Source organism: Coccinella septempunctata, chromosome 5 (genome assembly GCF_907165205.1).
Source record: "Coccinella septempunctata chromosome 5, icCocSept1.1, whole genome shotgun sequence".
Lineage (NCBI taxonomy): Eukaryota > Metazoa > Arthropoda > Insecta > Coleoptera > Coccinellidae > Coccinella > Coccinella septempunctata.
Window position 1 is genome coordinate 14,641,130 of NC_058193.1, and position 25,603 is coordinate 14,666,732.

The 25,603-nt window shown below is 37.5% G+C and overlaps 2 protein-coding genes across 2 annotated transcripts in view; one reads left to right on the plus strand and one right to left on the minus strand.

The window, feature by feature from the left end:
- Positions 1-17,602, minus strand: part of LOC123312907 (aromatic-L-amino-acid decarboxylase) — a 602,665-nt gene extending 585,063 nt beyond the window's left edge. The window contains exon 1 of the mRNA XM_044897485.1: positions 17,514-17,602. The gene's annotated coding sequence lies outside the window, so the exon portion shown is untranslated. The remainder of the gene's footprint in view (positions 1-17,513) is intronic.
- Positions 2,403-3,149, plus strand: LOC123314028. Its single transcript, XM_044899140.1, has one exon. It carries the CDS (start codon positions 2,403-2,405, stop codon positions 3,147-3,149), a length of 747 nt encoding a protein of 248 aa, XP_044755075.1.
- Positions 17,603-25,603: the final 8,001 nt, after the last annotated feature.

A 25,603-nucleotide genomic window follows, 5' to 3' on the forward strand; every position in this document is an offset into this window, starting at 1 on the left:
TTATGGCAGATATTGAATCTACGTTAAAAAATAATGTGAGTGTATCACAACCTTGCCCTAAAGTGGATATTTTCTGAGTTATTCACAAAAAACTGTTTTTCGTCTTGAATTTTCAGCTATTTCTTTTCCCTTCACGCCAAAAAGATGAAATTTTCAGGAACTGTTATTTGAACCATGCTGTAGATTTTTCACCCCTTCTTGAAACCGACTTCCATTGATCAAGAAACGGGGTGCATTATTACACTGGTGACAGCTAGGTGAGATTTAAGTTGATTTTTCTGGGTTAGAATACTAAATTGTTTTATTTGAGAAGTTTGATTTTGAAAGTTTTAGTTGTTTCTGGAGCGATTCGAGATAAATCCCAATAATTCAATCGGCGCCATGTAGAAGTATTGAGAGAATATTGTTTTACGAATTTTTGTGGTTGATTAAGGGTTGATTGATGGATTTAGCTTCGACCATATCAAGGAATTTGAGGACTTTCGGATGAAGGATTTCAAAAATCGGATAAGTTATCAAGTTTTTAATCGGGAAATAGTTGGAAAAACTTTTTGTGAAGAACATTGGTGTTCAATAATTTGTGGAAGATTTAATTAATCATTGATGGAAACGTTGAGAAAAAATTGATGAAGTAGTTGGTCAGTATTGAAGATTTGAATTTAATTTTTCGCGATAATTTTATTTTTTTTGAGGGTGCATTCTTGGCTGATGGTGAAATATATTTTTTTCTTTTATTGTTTTCAGGTGAATTATTTTTTTTTAAGTGTATATTACTGTGTGTTTTCGAAAATTTGGCCTTGTAGAAATTTGATGGTTTAGAAGTGAATCATTTTGAAATTCTTTTTGTTGAGTATCAATTACGTAGGATTTTGAACGCAAAGTTGTGTGCGCGGATTTATTGAATTTGGACTTGTAGTTTATCGAAAATTTCAGAAGAAAAGTCGTCGATCAAGTTATAATTTTTTTGGCGTGTATAATAATTCCTTTTGTGTTATCGGTGACTAGTCGAATGATCGGTAGTTTTGTTACAAAAAGTGGGTTTGAGAATTAGTTAGTTTCATTCAAATATTTTTTTTCTTGCGAAATTAAAATCAATTTAGAAAAAGCAGATAAGAAAAATTGAGACGTTTTTAATGCTGTTTAATTAGAATTTGAACGCTGATTTAAGGGTGAAATCATTTGAATTATATTTTTTTCTATTTAGAGGCTGAAATAATTTTGAATTCCTGTCATTTGAATTTAATTGCTTTCAATTAAGTGAAATTTGGAATTTCGGTTATTTCAAGTTAAGTGTTTTGATCAAGTGAACGTCAGAATATTTTGGAATTTTAAGTCAGTTGGATGTAATTTTTGGATCGGTTTGATTCACAGAATAATTCGGAAAGTTAGGACAAGATAGGGTTGCAGGTTTTTTTTTTTCAGGACATTGTTTATTGAATTTTATTTTTGGTGTTGAGATATAATTTTTTTTCAGGGCGTTAATTATTTTTGAGATCACAGTTGCGTTCAGGATAATATTTTTTTTGGTGATTTAAGTTTTTTTTCAGGGCTTTTCCATATAAGGTTGATATGAATTGAATAGGGAGAGCAATTGACGTTTATAGTTGATCAATTCTATCGCGTGTGCGCAGCGTATTTTGGTTTTGAAATAGGGTTACTAGATTCAAACTTTGGAATATCGGAAACCTGATTTAATTGTTTTGTTTTCCTCGTTTAATTTGCAGAGTTTAAAGATAGTTTTCGGATTTAATTATTATTGAGGTTGTTCACAAGGTTTTGAAAATGTTGCCGGCGGCTAGTGCTAGTACTACCACCCCTGCGGTGGCTGAAAAAGATGTTATGAGGTTTCCATCTATGTATTCGTTGGGGATGATTGCGACAATAACCCTTGATGGTTTTTCGGGAAAAGACGCGAAGCGGTACTTCGACAAATTAGAGTTGAGGTCGAAATACGACGGATGGAGTGAGGAAGAAACCCTTACTCTATTGAAATTAAAACTGATAGTCGCGGCGTACGAATATTTTAAGTCTGATGAGATGTATGACAAATTGAAATACTCGGAATTGAAACAGCGGCTAATTTCAAAATTTATACCATCAAAATTGCCAGGGGAGAGTCAGTGGAATTTAAGTCGTTGTTTCCAGCGACATGATGAAGATGTTTCATCATTTTGTACTAGGCTGCGGATTTTAGGCGCGGAATTACTTCGGGAAGATTTGGGCAGAGCATCGCCAGACGAAGAAGCGGGAATTAAAAAGAAAAATAAAGAGTTGATATTAAATCAGTTTGAAACAAGGTTGCGCAGAGACTTGATGAAAGATATGGGGGTAGCTTTATTAAGAGAAGAAAAGTTAGATTTAGAAAAAGCGGAAGGACTGGTCAAATTACAAGATCCGCAACAATGATGATACAAGGAAGGACATCAAATATGAGGGTATCGGCGGTAGATGCAACGGAGGGATGTCAAAATTGCGGGAAAAAGGGGCACGACTCGAAGGATGAAAGGGGGAATATTAGAAAACTCGCAGAGATAAAGAAGAATACAGCGGAATGTTATTCATGTGGTAGACCGGGCCATTTTGCGAGAGAGTGTAGGAATAATAACAGATCAGGGCGAAGGACGCAGGGAGGTTGTGATAGTTGCGGTCAAAAGGGTTATTGGGCTAGGGAATGCCCAAGAAAAAATCGTCAGGGACGAGAGAATTTTACGAAAAATAGAATACAGAGAACAACACCCCCAGGAGGAGGGGGTGATATAAATATGGCCATGGGTCACCATAGAAGCGAGGATATGGGGAAAAATGCAGATAGGGAAAGGGGGCGAAATACGGAAGCTATTTTCAATCAATTGTCTCCATTTTCGAGGGAGTTCCAACCCAGGAAGCAAGAGGATAACATACATAGGGGTATTAATACTATCAGAATAGCAAATCCGGACCCAGCAAGGGTAGGTCACAAGGATGGTGATAGGTCGGCGAACCTAGAGTCACTGTTGGGAATCCCGATGAGGGAAGATGAGAATGGAAAGGGAAACAAGAAGAATAGCGGTGAAAGGGAAGCAGCTTGGAAACTGCGAGAAGAAAGGTCTTCGATGGTTAAAGCAGAAGTTGCGGAGGGGAATTCTGGAGAATTCAGGTGTTCGGAATGAAAAAACCAAAAGAAAACCCGAGAAAAAACCAGTAGAGGCATGGGAAAAGGAAGCCTCAAATAAGAATACTAGGGATTTCGAACGAGGAAACTTAGCAATAAATACAGAAATGATAGGGAGGAATGCTAAGTACTTACATGAACAGGGGCCCAGGGGGTCAAAGATTAGGGAACGCGTGCCAAGAACGGTCGCGACGGAGGAATGCCAGTTGACAGAATCGTATAAGGGAATAATCGATAACGTAGAGCAGATGATCGACGTAGATCAGGGGCGTAACTGGGAAATGATATTTGCCATGGACAAACGACTTACATGGAAGGAACTGGGAAGGAAATTCGGAAGAATTTAAAAATTAGTACCGATTATACTAGGAAGAAACAGAGAGATGAGGATGATAACAGGGAACAAGGAAAAAGGTACAAAGAGAAGTTTACTGAAATAGTAGTGGATAGAAACGAAGTGGAATATCAAGAGGAAAATAGACCCAGGGGGTCGAAATCAAGTAAACGAGTATCATGGGACGTCAATACAGAAAAAGATCAGATGATGGACTTTACGGTAAGAGACTTGGTATATTTCAAGGAGGTATCTGAAAAATTGGAAAAGAAATGGTAAGTGCCATACAGGATCAAGGCAGTGTTTGATTCGGTAACCTGTAGGATACGAAAATGTGGGGGATGGGAGAGCAGAACTGTTCGAGTAAACAGGCTGAAGCCTTATGTCGCTAAGGTTCGGAATAAGCGCCCTGACCAACATGAACGGTATAAAGAGGGGTTTCTTTATTTTTTTGCGTCAGATGGGCGCCAGGGAGTATTATAACGTTTATGATATGAATAACCCTTATTCAGTAATAGCAGTTGGTTCATTTTCGTTCAGATTGAAATCATTCAAGCTGAAGATCGTTTGCTCTATTCAATATGAGAAGTTTTGGGAGAAACACCGTCGAGTTGAAGTATTTTTAGTTAAGTTTCAGCTTGACTCATTATTGAGTGATAGATTTTCGTAGGAGCAATGTCATTTCGGTTGTGTTAGGAGCTTCATGTTGGAAGTTAGATTAACGAAAGAAGGGGTTAATTGTGATTTGCTGATGGATGATTTTGAATATCATCAATAAAGAATATCGGAAATAGATGGAATGATAGAAATAATCCTTGACGGAAAAGGATTATGAAGAAGCGTTGTGGTCACCCTTTAACGAACGTGAGCACAACGTTCTGCATGCTTTTTCGATAAGGTCGAGTTTTGTGTATATAGTTATGATAGGTATTTTTATAATTATTGTTTTCTCCATGATTAAATTGCATGCTCATGGGAGATGATTCGTTTTTGTATGATTTTTGCATGTGTTTTTTTTGTCATTCTTGCATTTAGTCGATAAGTTGGTTTTGGTCAATTCATATCCAAAAGAAGGTATCTTTGAAAGACAATCCATGGCAGATTTTCAACCAGAAGGAAGGTACAATCATCAGGTCATCATCAGTGGGATAACCTCTGAATGGTGATTAACCTTAGTTACCAGGTGGCGACGGCGATAGTATACCATAGTGCGGTTATTTCATCAGAAATATTGAGAATCTTCATGAACTCGAAAAGTTGTGCGTCAAAGAATTAGAAAGAAGAAATGGGAGACATTCAACTCAATATGTGTGCGTTCGAGGGTATTCTGAACTGATCAAGTGCGGTTTATGGGACAATGTCAGTCCGCATATAAGGCTCGAAATTCTTCATCCAGGGGTAGACGTAATCGTCATCAGTAGAACAACGATGGTTCAGCTTAAAAAGGTTCTTCGAGAGATGCGATTGGAAGGCAACCAGGAGAGAATTAGATTAGAGACGGCGGGACATAGACTGTCCACTACATACTTTGACGATCAAGAAGGAATAGAATAAGCTCACCAAACTGCGATTAATCAAGTAAAAAATGTTTTCAACTTATGGGAGACGAATAACGGCGAGAAGGTGCGAGCAAAAATCCGACGTCGAAAGTACCATACCAAAACATAAATCGAGCAATATCCAGGGCTACACCCAATTTTACCAATAGTGATACCACACTGGACTGAGAGACATAGTCGGTAAACGATGCGCCGAATAATGTGCCGCGTCAACAAGGTCGAACTGAGTTTGTGTTTTCGTGACCCAGATGATCATACGATATGGACATTAGCACGAGTTAAACAGTGGCGTTCCGTGTAAATAAACTTTTCCACCTGAGGTAACTTTTGGTTTTTCACCTGAAGAGTTATTCCATGTGATTCCGAGGATGTGAGAACGATGCGAGAGGATGGCAGGAAGCGTAGCAACCAGGGGACTAAGCGGAAAGTGTGCGCGAAAGTGAAATAGCAATTCCGTAAAGTGAAAAGGACTCCATGCTGGAGGTAGTGGGGTGTTTTTGGAAAGTGCTAGAAGGGATGAAAAGACTGCTTGATTAAATAATTGCAGGGCAGCATTTTTGTTTTTGTCTATTTTATTTGTTTGGGGGTACCTCGGCTCTTTTAATTTTGTTAACACAGCTAAGAGGTACCGGAAGAGTTTTTTGAGCTTATATTTTGTGCGAAGAACATACCATCCTATTCGTTTAGAACAGTAGTAGGCTAAGTAATAAGGAAGGAACTATGAATTGTGAGACAAATTCTTTTATGAAACTTAAGTTTGTGAATGTTAGTTATAGGAAAGATTAAGATGATGGACTTTGGATGGATAAATGATAATTAGGAAACGTTATGGCATCCAATGCCAAAACTTTTTGAAAGGAGGGAGTATTGTAATAAATCGGAATAAGAGAATTCGAATTAATTTGGGATAATTGAAACGAGGTATCACTGGAACCTTCATACATTGTTGCAGCAGAGCTGCAAAGGCGTTTATTATCCGGAAATATGATACTTTGAGGCGCTTGAGATCAGACGGTATTAAGTCGCGGGAATTTAAATAATAACCTGACCGATAAGAGTTGGAAATATTTTTCATGACACTCAGTAAGGAGATCTGTAATTGATTTCAATATCCTGTGATAGGAACTTCGGAACAAGCGGAAATGGTCAGCAATGTTGATTTAGGAGATTTATTTGTCTGGAGACCCTGAGAGGAAATCAGTTCGCAGAATTCGAAGTAGTCGAAATTTTTTTGTAACCGCCGAGATTGGGAATGCTGATTTTTCAACTCAGCAAGAATGATCGTCCAATGATTTCGATTTTGGGACGTTTTGGTACCACCCATAGCGTGGGAGAGAAAGACCGGGGGCAAAAGTACCTCGGAAAAGTTAGTCAATCGGTCCAAGGAAAGTGATCAAAAAACAATACCCCTTCAAGTCGGTCCAGGGACGTGATCTGTAAAATATCGAAAAAATATATCCCTTCGAGTCGGTACGGAATAGTAGAGAAATTACAAGTCTTTTGTAGAGTCAGTCATTAAAGAAAGAGAAAAGGGACTTAGAATAAATAAGTTTTCACGAAGTGAGAGAAATTATAGGTAGATAACGGAAAAGAATCGGAGACTCGGTCGGGTCATAAATATTAGGAAAGATTGAGTAAAAAGAAAAGTCCAGTCCTTTGTTTTTGTTGATTTTGTTCAAGTAGAAACGGAATATCGGGAAATAGGTAGTTGAAGAGAACGGAAATAATTTGGAGTTAAAGTCAGTTTTATCGGGAATCAGTAAAGTAGTAGTCGAGGAGTGATCATTTATTTTGATTTGTATACTCCATTCGCATTCATTTTAGCAGTCGGTTGGCCATGAAATAATTTTCTCAAGTTTTTGTAACTAGAACGGAGTAAGGTTGGCACTCATGAAATGTCATTAATGTCATAACGCCGTTGCCAAAACTAATATAAATTTTCATTACGAAAATGCCGAAAGTGATTAAAAAAAGAGACAAGTTTTCAGGAAGTGCTATTTAAAATTCAGGTCCGCTCATTCAAATAGTTATACCCTGATATTCTAAAATCCACAATACGTCAGACGGTAGCGAACATATTCAATGTAAGAGAATTTATAAAATGTTTCATCTGAATCTAAACGACTTATATTTCTGCTGAATATTTCCACAGTCAGAAAGATTGTGAATGAAGAGGATGACAAAGAATTTCTTTCTATTGGGAGACCCAAAAAAGTGGTAGCATTTGAGAATTTTATGTTTGAGTGAATTAATGCGGAAAATTTACTACAGGATTTTCGATGAATGTCATCGTAGAATATGTTCCCCTATACATTGTTAATGTCTTAAGGTACCAATAAATACCTAATTATTATTATTATATCAATGCATTAAGATGAACAGCAACAAATACGCGCCAGTTGTCCTGCTAATTGTTTATTCATGTGAAATTTTTGTTCAAAGGTGAAGTTCATCTTTATTGAAACTTCCTTTTATTCCTTTTACTTATATTGATGCAAGATGATTTTTGTTCAAGAATTTTACATTCTTGTGATTATCTGTTGATTCCTTCGGGAGATACCCATTCCCAACCACTGCAACATATGCATTTCATCTTCGGGTTAATATTTTTGAAATCTACAACTGATGTAACGTATTCAAACTTTAGTCAAAGAAGATAACGAACATTAACTCTCCTCAAGCTAGTTCATATTATGATATTATACTGTTCTCTTGTATTTTCCTTGCATATAACTGGATTTGGTATGCCTTCAGTCAGTTTGTATCAACTTCAATTATGTTCGTCAAATATCTTCCGAAGAGATTCGACATTGTGATAAAATACGTAATAACAGAAACTTTTACGTGAAAGGGGCAACATAGCCTTGATTTAAAACCCAAAAATGTTTTGACAAGCGTTATAACCCCACATTTTCGTACTATACACAGTGAAATGTGTCAAATTTCCATGGCCAACCGACTGCTAAAATAAAAGTGAATGGAGCATAGTAAGACCATATATAGAATTGTGTTGGTATTTTGGATAGGGAAACTTAAAGCGTTAAACGTTTGCGACGAAAAAGTGCGGGAAGTTCGGTTAAGTGTAAAGAATTCGCCGATTGGTGCGGGTAAAGTCTGGTGTCGAAAAGTTCTTCATCGGCAGCGTCATACAAATAGCAGTCGCAGGAAAAGGTACAAAGTTCCAATTTTTTATTCGTCCAGAGTCTTGGAAGCTCCTCTAAAATTCATTGATTGTATTGATTAATATTGCTCGCTAAGTTGGGAAGTTGAATTTAAACCCAAGATTTTTGGTTGAGAAAAATGGGTTTTATTGTTTTGCGCTCATTTGCATAGGTTTAAGAAATTGAAAATTTTTTTTGTTGGTCGTCTTCGACCGAGTACGTATTTGTAGAATAGTTCTAATTTTATTTTGCCAATAGATTTATTTGTTTAAGTTTTTTTCATGAGTTTCATTTAAACTTCTCCCCAGAAATAGTATCAACTTCAAGACCTGTTCTTCGTGCGACGGGCCGGATCCACATTTTTTCCCCTTTCGAGGGCGTTCAATTTGTGTATTTAACATCTTAAAAATAATCACCCTATGACCAGTAGAAAGCCGCTCTTCCATTGATCAAGATACGGGGTGCATTATTACACTGGTGACAGCTAGGTGAGATTTAAGTTGATCCATTAAGTGGACGTGGACGACTATCTTGACTCGAGGGACTCAGAAAAAGATGCGATAGTAACAATTGCAGAGGTTCGTAGGATACAAAAGCTTGCTGGATTCGATGTTGTGAATTGGATGAGTAATTCATGTAGTCCAAAAATTTTTGAAGAAAAAAATTTTGCAGACCCTGTTCGCAGAAGCAGAATTTCTAGGCTGTGGTACGTATATACACTTTGGTTACTTCTGGTTAGTAAGTGGGCGGTCCGTATATGTCGAATTCCTGAATTCCTGGTTCAATATCAGTCACCAGAGTAACCGCTCTGGTAACTTTCGGTTACCAAATGTGTATATACGGACCATACGTCTAGTTAATTCCAGATCTCTAACTAGACTCTCAAATGATCTAAATGATCTCGAAGTACTTACACCATATCATTTCTTGATTGGTTCTTCAAATGGGGAAGGTCCCCCATTTTCTAATAATTTGAATGAAAACTCTTTAAGACGGGGGTGGAAATTATCTAGACATCTTTAAGATTCCTTTTGGAGTCGTTGGGTAAAAGAATATCTACCTTCTCTAACCAGAAGAAATAAATGGACTAGAGATCAGAAATCAGTTCGAGTGGACGATGTTGTTGTTTTAGTTGATGATACTGCCCCAGGGTATAAATAGAAATTGGGAAGAATAACTAATGTTTATCCTGGACCAGATCAAAAAGTATGAGTTGTGGATGTAAAGACGTCTTCAGGGGAATATCGACGACCTGTCACAAAGGTGTGTCTATTGGAGCTAAAGAAGAACTAGTTCTTCTAGCATGGGGGAAAAATGTCGGATCCTACCATCTTACTTTTAAAATAATTTAATTTTATTCGTCATGACAATGTAGATAGCAAAAATAATGTTAATGTCAGTTGGACAGAAAATAAAAATCGACGAGAAATTTTGGAATTTTGATATTTTTGAGACAGTTCAGCACCGAACTGAACACCTGGCAAGGGCGGCTCGTCAGAGGAGGCAAGGGTGGCTAAGCCTCCTCATACAGCTGATCAGCAAAATTCATTATGTATATACATTTCTATCATTTTCAGAAATAAATTCGAACTGAATATTTTAGAACGCCTGGAGTAGATATTCAGATGAAAATCCTCCGATTCGAACTCGTGAAAATGTAGCATCACATTTGGCGGCCGTGGCCTTATACTGCAATATGTGTGTTATATTTTTCATAGAATTTTATAAGATGTTATCTATTTCATGGTAAAGTTGCCATGAATTGATGTTTCCAAGGTTTCACAAAAAAAATATATTGAAAAAATATATATTGACAACTGACGACAGATTTTCATTTTGACCATATTTTAAAGAAGAAATCGACCTTCGACCGGATATAAACCTACTAATTACAGGTAAAGACTTTAACATTGGTCCTTCGAGCTGGTTATAAACCTACTAATTACAGGTAAAGACTCTAACATTGGTTTTTTGAACTTTTTGAAACAACCAACACTACGGTAGACATTTGAGACGAAGCAAACGACTTCAAGCTAAAGAAGCAATGAGACGAGCTGCCGCAAGTGAAGGTGAATTAAAATGCGACAAAGCTAAAGAAAGAAAAAGATATTCCACAAGAGACGTGGAAGACCAAGAGACCAATCATGTGAAAGTCACGAAATTCAAGTAAAACGGATAAAATGAAAGCTGAAAAGAAGGTAAGAGATTACAGTTTTGACAGAAATATATCTGCATCTTCCACCTCTCGAGATGAAAACCCAATTATTCTTCCTGAAATAACTAATATCATGACAAGGCAATCTCTGCCGAAAGAATTACCGATATTTGATGGAAATCCTCTTGACTGGCCAAACTTCATTTACCAGTACCGAAATACCTCACGAGTTTGTGGATTCTTCGATGAAGAAAATCAGTTTCATTTACAGAAATGTTTAAAGGAAAATGCTAGAAGCGTGGTTCAATCTTTACTCATATTACCTAAGAATGTAAATAAAGTTTTAGACTTACTTGAAACCAGATTTGGACGCGCAGAATATATTATTTCGATGCTGCTAGACAAAATTAGAAGATTTCCACTAATCAAAGAAGAGAAATTGGACTTTTTTGTTGAGTTTTCCGATGAGATCAAGAATTTTGTAGCTACACTACAATGTTTGGAAGAGAACGATCACGAAAATGGATAAAGACAAAGATTGTGCAGAAATGTACACTAAAAAATTTGAAGAAATGGAAGAGAAGAAATACATCAGACGACTACCAAAGAGCGAGATTGAAGAAGAATCAAATAAAATTTGGTATCTGCCCCACTTCGCTGTAATCAATCCAAATAAGCCCAATAAATTGAAAATCGTTTTCGACGCATCGGCAAAGAGTAATGGTACAAGTCTTAATGATTGTTTGTTGTCCGGACCAGACCTTTACAATTCTCTACAAACAATACTTCTGAACTTCAGGATAAAGCAATATGATTTCACAGCGGACATAAAAGAGATGTTCCTTCAAATCAGAGTAAGAAAAGAAGATTGATATGCACAAAGAATACTCTAGAGAGGCATGAATAGAAACGTAGAACCTGATGTCTATGAAATCATGGTTGAATCTTTTGGCTCATCCTGCGGACCTTGTCTGGCTCAAGAGGCCAGAAATTGGAATGCCTGAGATTTTGCAGAAACCTTTCCTGAGGCTTCAGAAGCTATTATAAGTCATCATTATATGGATGACTATTTGGGAAACGCAGATGAGTTGGAAGATGCCAAAAAATTGGTAAGAGACGTAATCTACGTTCATGGACAAGGTGCCTTCGTTATATGCCACTGGATTGCCAATGATGACAGAATTCTTGAGGACGTGGACATGGATCTTATAGCACAAGGTCATAAGAAATTGGATTCTAATAATAGGGACATGGTGGAAATAATTTTGGGTGTGTATTGGAATCCTGTAGAAGACACATTCTGTTTTCAGACAAAATTCAATAAGATCGATCGAGATATTTTGGATAACCGCAGAAGACCAACAAAAAAGGATATTTTGAAAATTATTATGTCAGTTTTTGATCCTGTGAGATTCTTGGCAAATTTCATCATTCAAGGAAACATTATTTTGCAAAATATTTGGAGAAGCAAAATTGGGTGGGACGATGAAATTACCCATACTCTCGAAAATCAATGGCAAATGTGGTCCTCAGATTTGAAGAATATTTATAAATTCAAAGACAATACTTCTCGTTGAATCGTCATAAGAGTAATGTTCAATTACATGTATTTTGTGACGCCTCTGAGAACTGTTATGCAGCAGTTGCCTATATAAGAGTTCAAGAAGAACAAGCAATCCAAAGCAACTTTGTCACCGCTAAGACTAGAGTAGCTCCGTTACGACCCTTATCAATTCCCAGAACTGCAAGGAGCTTTGATGGGTGCACGTTTAGGAAATTATTTGAAAAAAGAAATGAACTTGAACATATCTTCTGTTTTCTATTGAACCGATTCAAGAACAGTTTTACATTGGATAAGATCAGAGGCAACGCTCAAAGGTTGGGAGAAATTCAGGACATCGCTAATATCGCCGAATGGAGATACGTATGTTCGGAGGAGAATGTAGCTGATGATGCCACAAAAAGAAAGATTTCTTGGGACAGTCAGGGATGGATGAACGGTCCTGATTTTCTGCGGAGAAATCCTGAAGATTGGCCAAGAGAGGTAGAAACTGAGAACTTCATAATAGACCCAGACACTTCGGAAGGAAACTCCGATAATATTCGCTTTATTTCGACCAAAACAATTTTGTCTACACCTGATGCTCTAAGTTTTTCAAAAAGGCAAAGATTGCTTCGAACTACTTCTTATGTCTTAAGATTTATCGACATTATGAAGAGACGGTGTACAGGAAAAGGGAGAACTTTCGGTTGAAGAGATCAAAAAAGCTGAAAACCTTCTTTTCAGAAAAGTACAGGAGGAATCTTTCATGGAAGAAATAAATGCAGTGATACAAGGTAAACCCTTCTCATCGAGTAGCAGACTCCGAACACTAAATTGTTTTTTGTCGGAACAAGATGGACTTTTGAGACTTGCTGGGAGATTAGAAAAATCCGAATTAAATGTACAGACAAGGAAACCTATCATTTTGGATCCACAACACAAAATTACGAAACTCATAATCCAAAAATATCGAGAAGATGTACACCATCATGGACAAAAAATAGTGATTAACAATTTGCGACAAAAATTTTGGATTTTGAGGTTGAGACAAACCGTCAAAAGCATTTGGAACAGTTGCCAGCTTTGCAAAATTCGACGTGCAACCCCAAGAATTCCAGTTATGGAACTACCAGAATGCCGAATTCAACCGACTATCAGAGCCTTCATCAAAACAGGTATTGACTATTTTGGGCCGCTGGAAGTCACAGTAAGAAGAAGCCGGCAAAAAAGGTACTGAGCTATTTTCACATGCATGACGACTCGTGCTGTACATTCAGAAAAAGCTCATGACTTGACAACCAATTCCTTCATCAATGTTCTTCGACAATTCGGCTGTCGGAGGGGTTTTCCAGATAAAATTTATTGTGACAATGGTTCTTGTTTTAAGAGTGCTGAGAAGGAAATTATCGAAGAATTCACGAAAATTAAGGAAAAAGAAAGTTTGGACTTCACTGTGATGAGAAAAATCAAGTTTTTCTTCAATCCACCTCTAGCACTACATACGGGTAAGAGCTGGGAGAGATTGATACAAAGTATCAAGAAAATAATGAAAGAAATTTTGAAATGCAGATATCCGCCAAAACATGTACTCCGGACAGTACTTTTAGAATGTGAAAGCATTCTCAACTCCAGGCCACTGACTCATGTATCACTTGATTCGGACGATGCAGAAAGTTTGACTCCCAATCATTTCTTGATTGGACCATCCAATATTTCACCATCATTCACCGAAACTGCAGAAAAAGACTTAAATTTGATGTCTTCTTGGAGAGCTGCACAAAGGTTAGCCAATATGTTTTGGTCAAAATGGTCAAGAGAATATTTACCTACGTTAATCAGAAGCAGTAAATGGTAGGTATAGAGACAATGGAGAAAGAGGCATACAACTGGGAGACGTTGTTATAATGGTGGATCCAGATGGACCTAGGAATTTATGGCAGAAGGCTGTTCTTATCAACATCTACCCAGCAAAGGATGGGAAAATAAGAACAGTGGATATTAGAAAACTCCAACAACACCATTTATCGAAGACATGTTGCAAAACTTGTTTTAGATGTTAAGAAGTAATTGTCATTTCCCAAGTCAATTACTGAGTGGGAGAATTGTTATATTTTTCATAGAATTTTATAAGATGTTATTTATTTCAACTGTAAAGTGGCCATGAATTGATGTTTCCAAGGTTTCAAAAAAAAAAGTATATTGAAAAAATATATATTGACAACTGTCGATAGATTTTCATTTTGGCCATATTTTAAAGAAGAAATCGACCTTCGACCGGATATAAACCTACTAATTACAGGTAAAGACTCTAACAATGTATTGCATATTGGAGGAGGCAATTTGGCAATTTGACTTCGCCGACAGCGTAATACAGCTCGATCGACGTACGTTCACAGTTATCATCATCTTGGCAGTTGGCAAATATCCGAGCTTCCAATAGGGCAAAGGAGGCTGAGGTCCGTTGGCTATTTACGGGCTCATGTCAAGTTAACGGCTTCGTGGGGAACTCGAATTCTCGATTCTTTGTGATTCTTCTGTCAGGAGTCAGGAGTTAATACTGGATCGGAAATATGAAGGATGGAATGAAGTAAATTGAACATTTCGAAACTATTGTACAGGGTGGGCAAAATTGGTGATACCTGCAACTTTTTCAACCCAACTGCATTCCTCTATCTTCTTTTGTTTTCGAGTTATAGGTAAAAATTGAAATTTCAACTTTGGTCATTATCTCCGTTTCTGTTTAAGCTAGGATGTTGAAATAAAAACATTATACAGAGACTTTTCATAGCAATTCAGTGGCGAACCATAATTTTTTCAGCAGGAATATGACAACAGTAGTTTAAAATTACTTAGAAAGACTGAGAGCGATGTGTGATATATTTCTGAAACGGTAAAAAAATGACGTTTCTTTCTGAGTCATTTCAAACTACTGTTTTCATAAGAAAAAACAACTTTATGTTATATCTCAGCCAATAAGCCAGTGGGAAAAATCATAGTACGCTATTGCTATTGCTTTCAAAGAAGTGTCCGTATAATGTTTTCATGTCAACATCCCGGAACAAACTGAAACGGAGATAATGACTAAAGTCGAAATCGCCCAAATTTATATTTTGGCCTTTAAATCAAAAACAAAAGAAGATGGAGGAATGCAGTTGATGGCATTATAAGTTTCTCGAAAAAAGACGACATGAATGGCACATTCATTTTTCTCTATCTGGTTGAGTTAAAAAGTTGTAGTTCAGGCATCACCAATATTGCCCACCCTGTACATTGGATTATCGGAAAAAAATTAGGTCAGCTGGAATATCCTGGCAAAAAAATTAATCTCATCTCCACGCTGGACGATTCGTTCTCGGTGGACGACAAAATTTATTCCGGAAAACATTTCCAAAGGAAATTAATTTTAGAAAAAATATCACTTTTTATTATATTGAAAAAAATATAATTGATTGACTGCTAATACTCGAATTAATTGCTCATCAAAATTGTAGTCTCCTTGGTTCGAATGACCACGAGCCGCCACTGAAACCAGGGGACGGTGTAAGTTTCTCTTTGATATAATTTTAATAATCATTCACTTCTGCCATGAAAATAAGTTCCATTTTTTTGGAACTGAGAAATGTTAATGTCGATTGATTCACCCAAATTTCAGTACTCTTCTCAAGCATATCAATAAAAAATTCTGATTTCTATATATAATATTTTCCAAATATTCAATATCCTAGTGATAATACTTAACTCAACTAACTTTCTACAGAAAGAAATATTCATTTACTAGCTGACCCGGCAAACCTAGTTTTGCCATTTAAATTATTTCTAGGGTAGATAATAATAACTAACTCATCGTGATTGCTCGATTGGTCGTAAGAAAAAGGAATGCCTTTTTTTCTGTTCTGTACAATTTTTTTGGGAATATTTTGTTATATAAACCTTGCCCTAACAATAATAAACAAAACAAAAAAAGAATTGTCCAATTTGGTGCGATCGTTTGAACAATAAAGCATTTTGAAGTAAACCATAGATCCTCTTTTATCAATATAGATAGATAGATAAAACAGTTCCCTACTAGTTGATTTTTATCAATACACATAAAAGCAGAAACATAAATCCAAATGGAGTATTCTTAATGCGTTGATAGTAATACAAATCAATCTATATCGTGTCACCGATCATCCTTCTCGATATATACTTCCATTTTATATGTTCAAAATTTTTCACACAATTTCAACACAACTGCTTCTATTCATATTTTCATTCCTAAGAACAAGCTCTTCTTTTTGGTATTTCAGCGATTTTTACTCTTGAAAGCTCTCAAATATTATTGTTCATTTAATTTGCTAGAAATTGGTATTAAGAAGTTATCACTGTGAAGCTTTTTTTAGTTCAATCTAAATATCTCAAACAACTGTGTCTCTAAATGAATACACAAATCCCAAACCAACCCTTCAAAATTTGATGATTTAATTATCATTCAATTCTGCCATGAAAATTTCGAATAAAATAACAAAACTCCTGAAAAACAAATGGAGTTATGTGAATCACCGTTTTAGGACTGTAAATTTATTAATTAAATATTTGTTCGACGATGGCATAACATACAGTTCGCTTGCAGTCTTCCTGCATTTCCTTTGTTTTTATTTCTGCTTACTCGGTAAGTATGCTGAATAATACATGACTACGCTATGAGATCGTCAGAGAAGTTTTATAGCTTGCATCATAAACAACCTGTATAGAATTCTGTCTGTTTCAGAAAGTGTCTTCATTTCACAAGATAAAACACAAAACTATATCAATTCAATATCGGAGATAATTCTTGGCGTTGTAAGAAATACTACGCACTTGAATATTACCTGGCTAATTCAAAAAATAGCAGTTATTCAATTCTAGAGCAGTAATTCGAAGTATGCAAGTAGTCGCCACAGAACAAGAACAAGATAATTATGACAATTATGAAAAGGATCGTAAATATTTTAAATAGAATTTATTGGTTATCTCTTGAACTAATATTTCATTTTCTCAATTTTAATTTTCTTTTTTTGTCAGTTGATATCGCAATGACCTATTCCATAAACTTCTTAAACTTACTAAATAATGAGCAAAAATCGGCATCCTAAGTTCCCATTTTCACTTGCACGCAAAAATTTAACGAGTCAATATTCTAATCTAAACGAAACTATATGGTTGATTTACGAGATAAGTTGCTTTGCGATAACTCAGATCACAAATGATCTACGGTCGTATAAGGGTATATTTCATTAACTACTTTTCTCCAACTCGGGTGATTTTTGGTGCTTCACTTTGGTGCATGATTAGCTTAACCTTCTATTACAAAAAGCCCCACCTTCGAATAGATCCTCATACAAATACGATTTCTAATTATAAAAACAGGATAATTTCAACTGATCACTTCAGTCATCAAAATAATAAGCATTCAAATGATCTCACGTAATACTACGCAATGTTCGAGAAAAACCATGAAAATTTATTTCTCCTTATTTAAAATTGATGAAAAACCAACTGAATTTTCACAGAATAAATGTGTAATAAAGAGCTAATTTTCGAATTTATAATTTGAGTAGAAATCATGCGAAGATAAAAAGGAGTCCCTACCTGTAGCTGGTGATACTCACTCGCTGGAGAACACAACAGAAAATGCAGTCCGGGTTTTCATTACCAACTGACAAGACGCGCTTGCTAGGAAGGGGAAAGAGGAAAATTAAACCATCGCCTATAAAGATCTCGGCCTTCCGATTGACTACGCTCTTATATTTTCATTCAGTTTTCTTTCAGACCTTGATAATTCATTATAATCATTTTGAAATTCACCCATTGACGGTGAAGAAATGTTATATGGGTTTTATAGGAACCTACATATTTGCCTCTATTCTTGTCACGAAAATTTTAAGTATTCTAGGTTGAGAAGTGTACTTGAAATGTGTTCTTTCTTCAAATGACATGAAATGCTCATCTTTAACTATAATAATCAATATATTTGAAAAGTATAATTTTACTGCCCTGTCAGGAAACAATATCAGGAATTTTGTTGGTGTACTAAATATAATATATGTATATACAGGATATTTCATTGGAGAATGAACATACGGTAACCTGAGCTAGAGCTATCCTAGGCGAGTCCAAAAATTCCATATTAGATAGGTCTAATCAATTCCATAACCGAGATACAGGGTGCTACATGTATTCATCTAAAATTTGAATTTCTCATAACTTTCGAACAAACCAGTATAGTCGGTTGATATTTGGAATACATGATTCACTTACACAGGTCTTAGAACGATTTGTAACAAAAATAAACAAAGAAAACATTTCTCACTTCACTTTCCCTGGAGTTTTCTTTGAGCAAAATGACGTGCGGTACAATGAAATCTACTGAATATCATTGAAAATTTTCTGTTTTTTTCAAATATCTCCATCAAATCCAAGAATTTTGATATACAGGGTGTTGAATCCCAGCTTGATGTCGCACATTTTTCAATTACGGACCTAGGATTTATTGGAAATTTAAATGTGAATCTATTGACCTCTGCAAGTGAAACATATACATATTCCAAATATCAACCAAATATACTGGTTGGTTCAAAAGTTATGAGAAATTGAAATTTTATGCTTCAACCCAGAGGATTTACAAGCGCAAAAAAAACAGCGTTCTTTGGGGAACGTTGATAAAAAAATTTCATCACATAACATCGTCGCAATGTAAAATTTTACAGGGTGTCCCGCATAAGATGAGAAACATTTTAATGTGAGATAGAGGACACCTAAAGGATCACAAGAAACCTCCAAATGTAATATCTACGAGTTCTAGATTCTGATTTACAGGGTGTTTTCCAAATATGAATAGAAATTAAAACCACTCTATTTTTCGAACAGAATCGCAGACTTATCCAAAATTTGAAATGAAGAAAGCTTCTATGAGGTTTCAGAAAACTGCAAATAAATCATTCAATTTGCATAATAATAACAATAACAGGTCTTTATTTGAAATCAGATAGCTATTAAAACGATGTCACAATTACAAATAAAATAAAATAGTAACAAAATGCATCATACAGGATGTATTGATATCTAGTTAGCCTAGATCATGCATAAAAAAAATATTGCGTTACCATAGCAACGAACAATAACTCATTAGTATTAAACCAGAGTTACGCAATAAATTGAAAGAAGGAAGATATCCACTGAAATTGTGTGCTTAATAGCCTTGGTGATCAATGTCCATCGTATGCGACCGTAAAAAATTGTACTGCAAGCTTCAAAAGAGGTAAATTTTCCATTGAAAATGATGACCGATCAGGAAGGCAAGTTTTTGTGTCAGTCCTCGAAAATATCGATGCAGTTAATGACATGATTCTATCAGACCGTCGAATTGGGCTTAAACGGATATCTGAAGCACTCAATAATATTTCACACGAACGCGAGTACGAACGCGTTCGTCATAAGGTGCATTTACACCAAACGAGCATTGTTTTCGAACGTTTCAAAACGTTTTGAAACGTTTTGAAATTTTTCAAACGTTCGAAAACTCAGAATGGGAGGTGTTCACACAGACCGCGCCTGCCCGAACGAGCAGTTGTTCTTGATAATTCAACGAGGTCTCTTTAAAATTCACCGACATGGAGCCCTCATTATCTAAAATTGCAATTTCTACTGAATCTATAGTAATCAGAGTCTCTGATAGTAATAATCTCTCAAATGAAAGAACTACGCCAAAGGGGGGGACGAACAACCTGGGTGAATTCTTTTCTGAAAGGAAAAAATTATACCCAGCTGCTAGATGACTTGAGAGCGGACGAAACTTAACTTTTTAGAAATTTCTGCCGCATGTCATTATCGGACTAATATATTACTCGCCAAAATTGAGGAAAAAGTGTCAAGAAAGACACCAATTATCGAGAGAGCTTTCCAGCACTAACGATTTTTGGCTACGGGATATTCTTATGGAAGTGTCATGTACCTTTACCGAATTTCAAAACCATCAATATCGAAAATTATTACCGTCTGTCTGTGAAGCCATCGTAAATGGACTCCATTTCAAATGAATTGATTAATTATGAAATCACGATTCAAGAGATCTCCCCAAAATTCAAAATAAATTCAATACCAAGACCCAATAACTTATCATGGTCCACCGGTGATTTCGATGATATGACGCCAGAAGTGCAAGGAAATCCGAATCCCTTTGATGATTCGTCGGCTTATCGACATGAGACGGAACGGGATCGAGCATTTTAAAACGTTTTGAAACAGGCTTCGTAAACTTTATTCGGCGTCGATGAGTGTTTACACCGCCTGTGCATATTGCGTGCATTGTTCGCAAACAGTGCCTTATAATGAAACGTTACTTCACCGGCATGTGGCGAAATGAACTCGAGCTCTCTGAAACGTTCGAAAACAGGGTTTGCGAATTCTGTTCGGCGCCGATGACTGTCTACACCGCCCGAACTACTGTTTGCAAACAGTGTTCGCGAATAATGCTCGTTTGGTATAAATGCGCCTATATAGTTCACGTCAATATGGACATGAGAAAATGTGCTGCAAAATGGATTCCCAAATGTTTGAATGTTGATCAAAAGCGTGCAGGGGTAGAACCATCGGGTTTGATCTGTGCTCGATTAGACTTCTTAAACCGAATTGTTTCTATGGATGAGACTTGGGTACATTTCTACGATCCAGAAACAAAGCAACAATCGATGGAATGGCGACACTCTGGTTCTCCAAGACCTAAGAAGTTTTGTGTCCATAAATCTGCTTGAAAAGTTCTTGCTTCAGTTTTTTGGGATTACTATGGAGTAATCATGATTGTTTTTTTTTTTGGGTAAGGGTAGAAAAATAACCGGAGATTACTATTCGACATTACTCACCACTCAACGGGATAAAATTAATGAGAAAGGACGAGGAAAGCTATTTGTTTAAATTTCGAGTTTGTTGGTGCGATTTGGCATATGTGCGGTCGTTCTACTCGATTCAAATTTCTTGCCATATGTTTAATTTTTTTTTTCCTCCGATGAACAATTACAAAAACAGTATGAGCAGCCTTAGACTATACGTCGTCGTCGATTGCCTAATTTATAAAGTGCGTTTAATTTTGTGCCTTCAGTCGCATCTCATTGATTTTAGCCCAAGTCGGCATCGTTCGGTTTGAACCTCAAAAACAGTAAAAGTTTTAGAACATTTGTTAACACTGCAACTTGAAGTGCAGGTTAGCGCAAACTAAAATCAAGAAAGAAGCTCAGCACATCCAGAATCCGTCGAAAGGGCCCTTTCCTCCAGAGACGGAAGACCCGCCGCTACAGGAAGAAGAGGAGTGCTCCGGATTTCTCCGGAAGATTAATTTCAAGTGATCTATTATTTGAAATCTTACTTTTTACTGAAATAACGCCAAGAACAGATACAGTCCAGTCTCTCACCAACAATTCTATCGAAATCATACACTATCCAAAGGTGTTTTGTTCTTGCAGGACAACGCCCTTGCACACAAAATTCGTGATTTAGGATTTGAATTACTAGAACACCCCCCTTATTCACCAGATTTGAGATTTATCATTCTTTCCTCAACTGAAAAGAAGTTTAAAAGGTCGTAAATTTTCTTCCAACGGGAAGATAATTAGAGCTGTAGAGGTCTAGTTTGCAGAGCAAAAAAAAAAATGTTTTTTTAAAGGTCCAGAGACGTTGCAGGTTCGCTATAATAAATGTATCCTATTAAGAGGAGAATATGTTGAGTAATGAAATATTTTAATATTGAAATTTTGTTTGGTTCTATAGTAGGCTACGACGTCGGACAAACGAGGGAGGAAAGAGAGTTAGCCACTCCAAAGTGCTTTCCGCACCCCTGAGTATCCACGCCAGCGGGATGCTTCAGCAGTAGGAACGTAACCCAGGGTGGTAAGGGATAGAGGAAGTTTTTCGCCATTTCAAAGTGCTTTTCGCACCCCCTGAGTATCCACGCCAGCGGGGTGCTTCGGCAGTAGGAGTGGAACCCAAACTAGGGAGTAAGAGATGAAGGAAGTTTTTCGCCACTTCAAAGTTCGTTCTGCAACCCCTGAGTATCCACGCCAGTGGGGTGCTTCAGCAGTAGGAGTGGAACATTGAAGTTTCAATGATATAACAGAAAAAATTCCGGAGTGTCGTCTCACCTATGGTTTCGGTTCGGCCACTTGCACTCGGAAATTTCAAAATCACCAGATAGAATTGAATAAGAAAATAAAAAAATAAAATAAAATTCTTCTCTGAACGGTGGAAAAAAAATGAAACTCAACGACAGAAGAATATGTCACTATAATCTTAAATCGAAAGTGAAGCGTAAATCAATAGCGAGTCAACAGCAAGTTAAGAGCGAGTCAATCAATCGTAAGTCAAAAGCAAGTTAATCGTAAGTGAAGTGGCCTGCGGGGGAACATCTGATTTTATACCCACAGGGGGGGTGCGGAAATCAGATGTGCCCCGACTGTCGAAACTCGGCAAAACTTGCGTCGATGAAGACGTAAGTTTAGACTTATCTATGCTAGCGGACAAAAAACACGGTTATCTTCCAATTCAGGATGTTTTATACGGTGCGACATCGTTCTTCAGATCTGGAAACGAAATAAAAACGGTGCGGAATGTTTACAATTCCGAACGATGTCGGGATCCTGAATTGGAAACGGGACATATTTCTCTCCAAAATTAATTCAAAATAAAATTACTTAAAAATGAAAACTAAAAGGAGTATTCTGAAATGAGGGGGACGGTTTGAAAACTACCCTCTCATTACAAATTATAGTTAAGATTTTCATCTATGTGGAGGCCAAGAAATTTTTTAGATTCCGACATTATGTAGGTACTCTTGGTTCTGCAGCGAAATATTGTAGCGGGGTAGCATTCCTGAGTCCTGGGGTGTAAGGGGAAGGATGCGTTTTATAGCCTCTCCTCTCAAATGCCAACCTCACTTTCTCGCGGTGCACCCTGTTCTTACGAACGAGGCTCTGGCGACCGAACTTGAGCGGTATATCTCTGTTTCCCACAATCACCTAGCCTAAATATTGGCTTGAGCAGGAAATGGCTCTATGCGTTGCTTAAGTTACGTCTCAGACCTTGTCGTCTCAGGTTACCTGTGCCACAAGATAATCTAGTCGCAACCGCAACCAAAGTTGCACTGACAGCGTTACCAGTGCAGCTTTAAAACACCTTCTAACGCAGCTCCTACAAAAAGATGGATCAGTCGAACAGGACAAAATTTGTATCCGGAGGTAAAATACCCTCCCATTCGGATCTCCGGGGGAGGGTGCCTGAGCGAGTGAATCATCGTACAACAACCAATAAAAAGCACATAGCTTTTGCAGCATGGAACGTCAGAACCTTGCTAGACAACCCCAAGGCCGACCGACCAGAGAGGCGTACTGCCCTAATCGATAAGGAACTGCAACGAACATCCATTGCAATAGTTGCCTTAAGCGAGACACGCTTCTCGGGCGAAGGTAGCTTGGTAGAACATGCTTATACTTTTTTCTGGAAGGGCTTGCCAGGAGGCCAAATCAGACATCATGGTGTAGGCTTTGCCATTAGAAACGACCTGGCCGCCAAACTAACCGAAAATCCAGTTGGCATCTCAGAACGTTTAATGACTCTCCGCTTTCCTGCAGCAAACAACACGTTTGTGAACATCATTGCACTATACGCACCCACTTTGAACTCCTCTGACAACTCAAAGGACACTTTCTACGAATCACTCGTTGCTACATTAAGTAAAATCCCAAAACGGGAACGTCTTATCTTACTTGGAGACTTCAACGCCAGAGTGGGCAGATGTCAAGACACAGAACTATGGCCGGGAATAATAGGGAAACACGGCACAGATAGCATTAATTCGAACGGAGAACGTCTGCTGGCTCTTTGTGCAGAACACAACCTTTGTATAACGAATACCTTCTTTATTACGAGACCCAATTCAAGGGGGACCTGGCGCCACCCGCGCTCAGGGCATTGGCATACTCTCGACTATGTGATCGTGAGAAGAAAAGATCTCAAAGAGGTGTTGGTCACTAAACCCAGAGCAGATCTGGAGTGCTGGACTGATCATAGGCTAGTAATCTCGAGAATGAAGATCTCAATGCTCCCAAAATACCAACGCAAGCCAAAGTTACTAAGAGAGCGCCTTCAAATCTCCAAACTACATAACCCTTCTACAAAGGAAAGCTTCACAGCTGCCGTCAAAGATAGCCTAACACCACCGAATTATGACGACGACATTGAGAGTCATTGGCTTCGCTTCAAATCACCTCTTACAAATTCAGCGAAAGAAATACTGGGCACAGAACGCTCCCGAAAATCCCCAGATTGGTTCGCCGAGAAAGAAACTCATATCGCACCCCTTCTGGAGGCAAAACACAAAGCGATGAAAACAGCAATTAACAAGCCTAGCGATGTTGCAGCCCAAAAATGTTTTAATAACATAAAACGCGAGGTCCGTCAAGAAATAAGAAAAATCAAGGACAGCTGGTGGAAAGAAAAAGCTATGGAAATACAAGCTTACGCCGATAACCATGATTACAGGCGTTTTTTCGAAGCTATTAAAACTGTTTATGGTCCAAGCAGAAAAGCTAACTTTCCTATAAGAGATACTAATGGAGCTATTCTAACTGATGACAGAAAAATTCTCGAAAGATGGGAGGAGCATTACTCACTTGAATCTTGAATCAAAATAACGACTCGGATTTGTCCATTTTAGACCTGCTCCCCTCGTATAGTCCGATGACATCGCTTGATGACGAAATCTCAATGTCGGAAATCATAAGTGCGATTAAAAATATGAAAAATGATAAGTCACCTGGTCTAGACGGCATTCCAGCGGAGATATTCAAGGCCTTGGATGAAGACATTGTCAATAGTCTCCTAACACTATTCCGCAAGATCTGGGAACAGGGAGATGTGCCACAAGACTTCAGAGACGCTTTAGTTATCAACCTCTATAAGAACAAAGGCGATACGTCGAATTGCAAAAACTACAGGGGCATATCGTTGCTTAGTGTGGCCGGTAAAATTCTCTCGAAGATTATGGCTAATCGTCTGGTTCCACTCTTGGAGAAGCTATTGCCTGAATCCCAGTGCGGTTTCAAACCAAATCGAGGTACGGTGGACCTAATTTTCACACTGCGACAGCTGCAAGAGAAGGCCCGTGAACAACAATCAAGGGTCTATACAGCCTACATCGATCTAAGTCAGGCGTTCGATTCGGTGAATCGGAGAGCGCTATGGAAAATCATGGCACGTCTTGGAGTACCCGAAAAATTCTTAGCAGTGTGTGAAAGCCTTCATACCAACAACACCGCTAGAATACGGCATAATGGTTCTACAACCGACCATTTCTCAACCAACTCTGGAACAAAACAAGGCTGCGTATTAGCACCTTTACTGTTCAATATTTTCGCCATAGCTGTATCGATGATTGCTGACATGAGTATGCCTGTAAGAGGTGTTGGGATAAGATTCAGATTTGATGGAGGCCTGTAACCTGAAGCTCCTCAGAGCAAAAACCATTACCAAGTTTATCACTGAAATTCAATATGCAGACGACTGTTCACTTATCGCTAGCAGCTCGGAGGATCTACAGATAATGTTGGACACCTATAAACATATATACGAAGCTTTAGGCCTTAGACTCAATATCGAAAAAACCAAAATCCTGGTTAGTCCGCCAGAAAGCCTTC

What these genes read in the sequence shown, in the direction of transcription:
- LOC123314028 (XM_044899140.1), top strand. Translation starts at nt 2,403, where the DNA reads ATGATGATACAAGGAAGGACATCAAATATGAGGGTATCGGCGGTAGAT.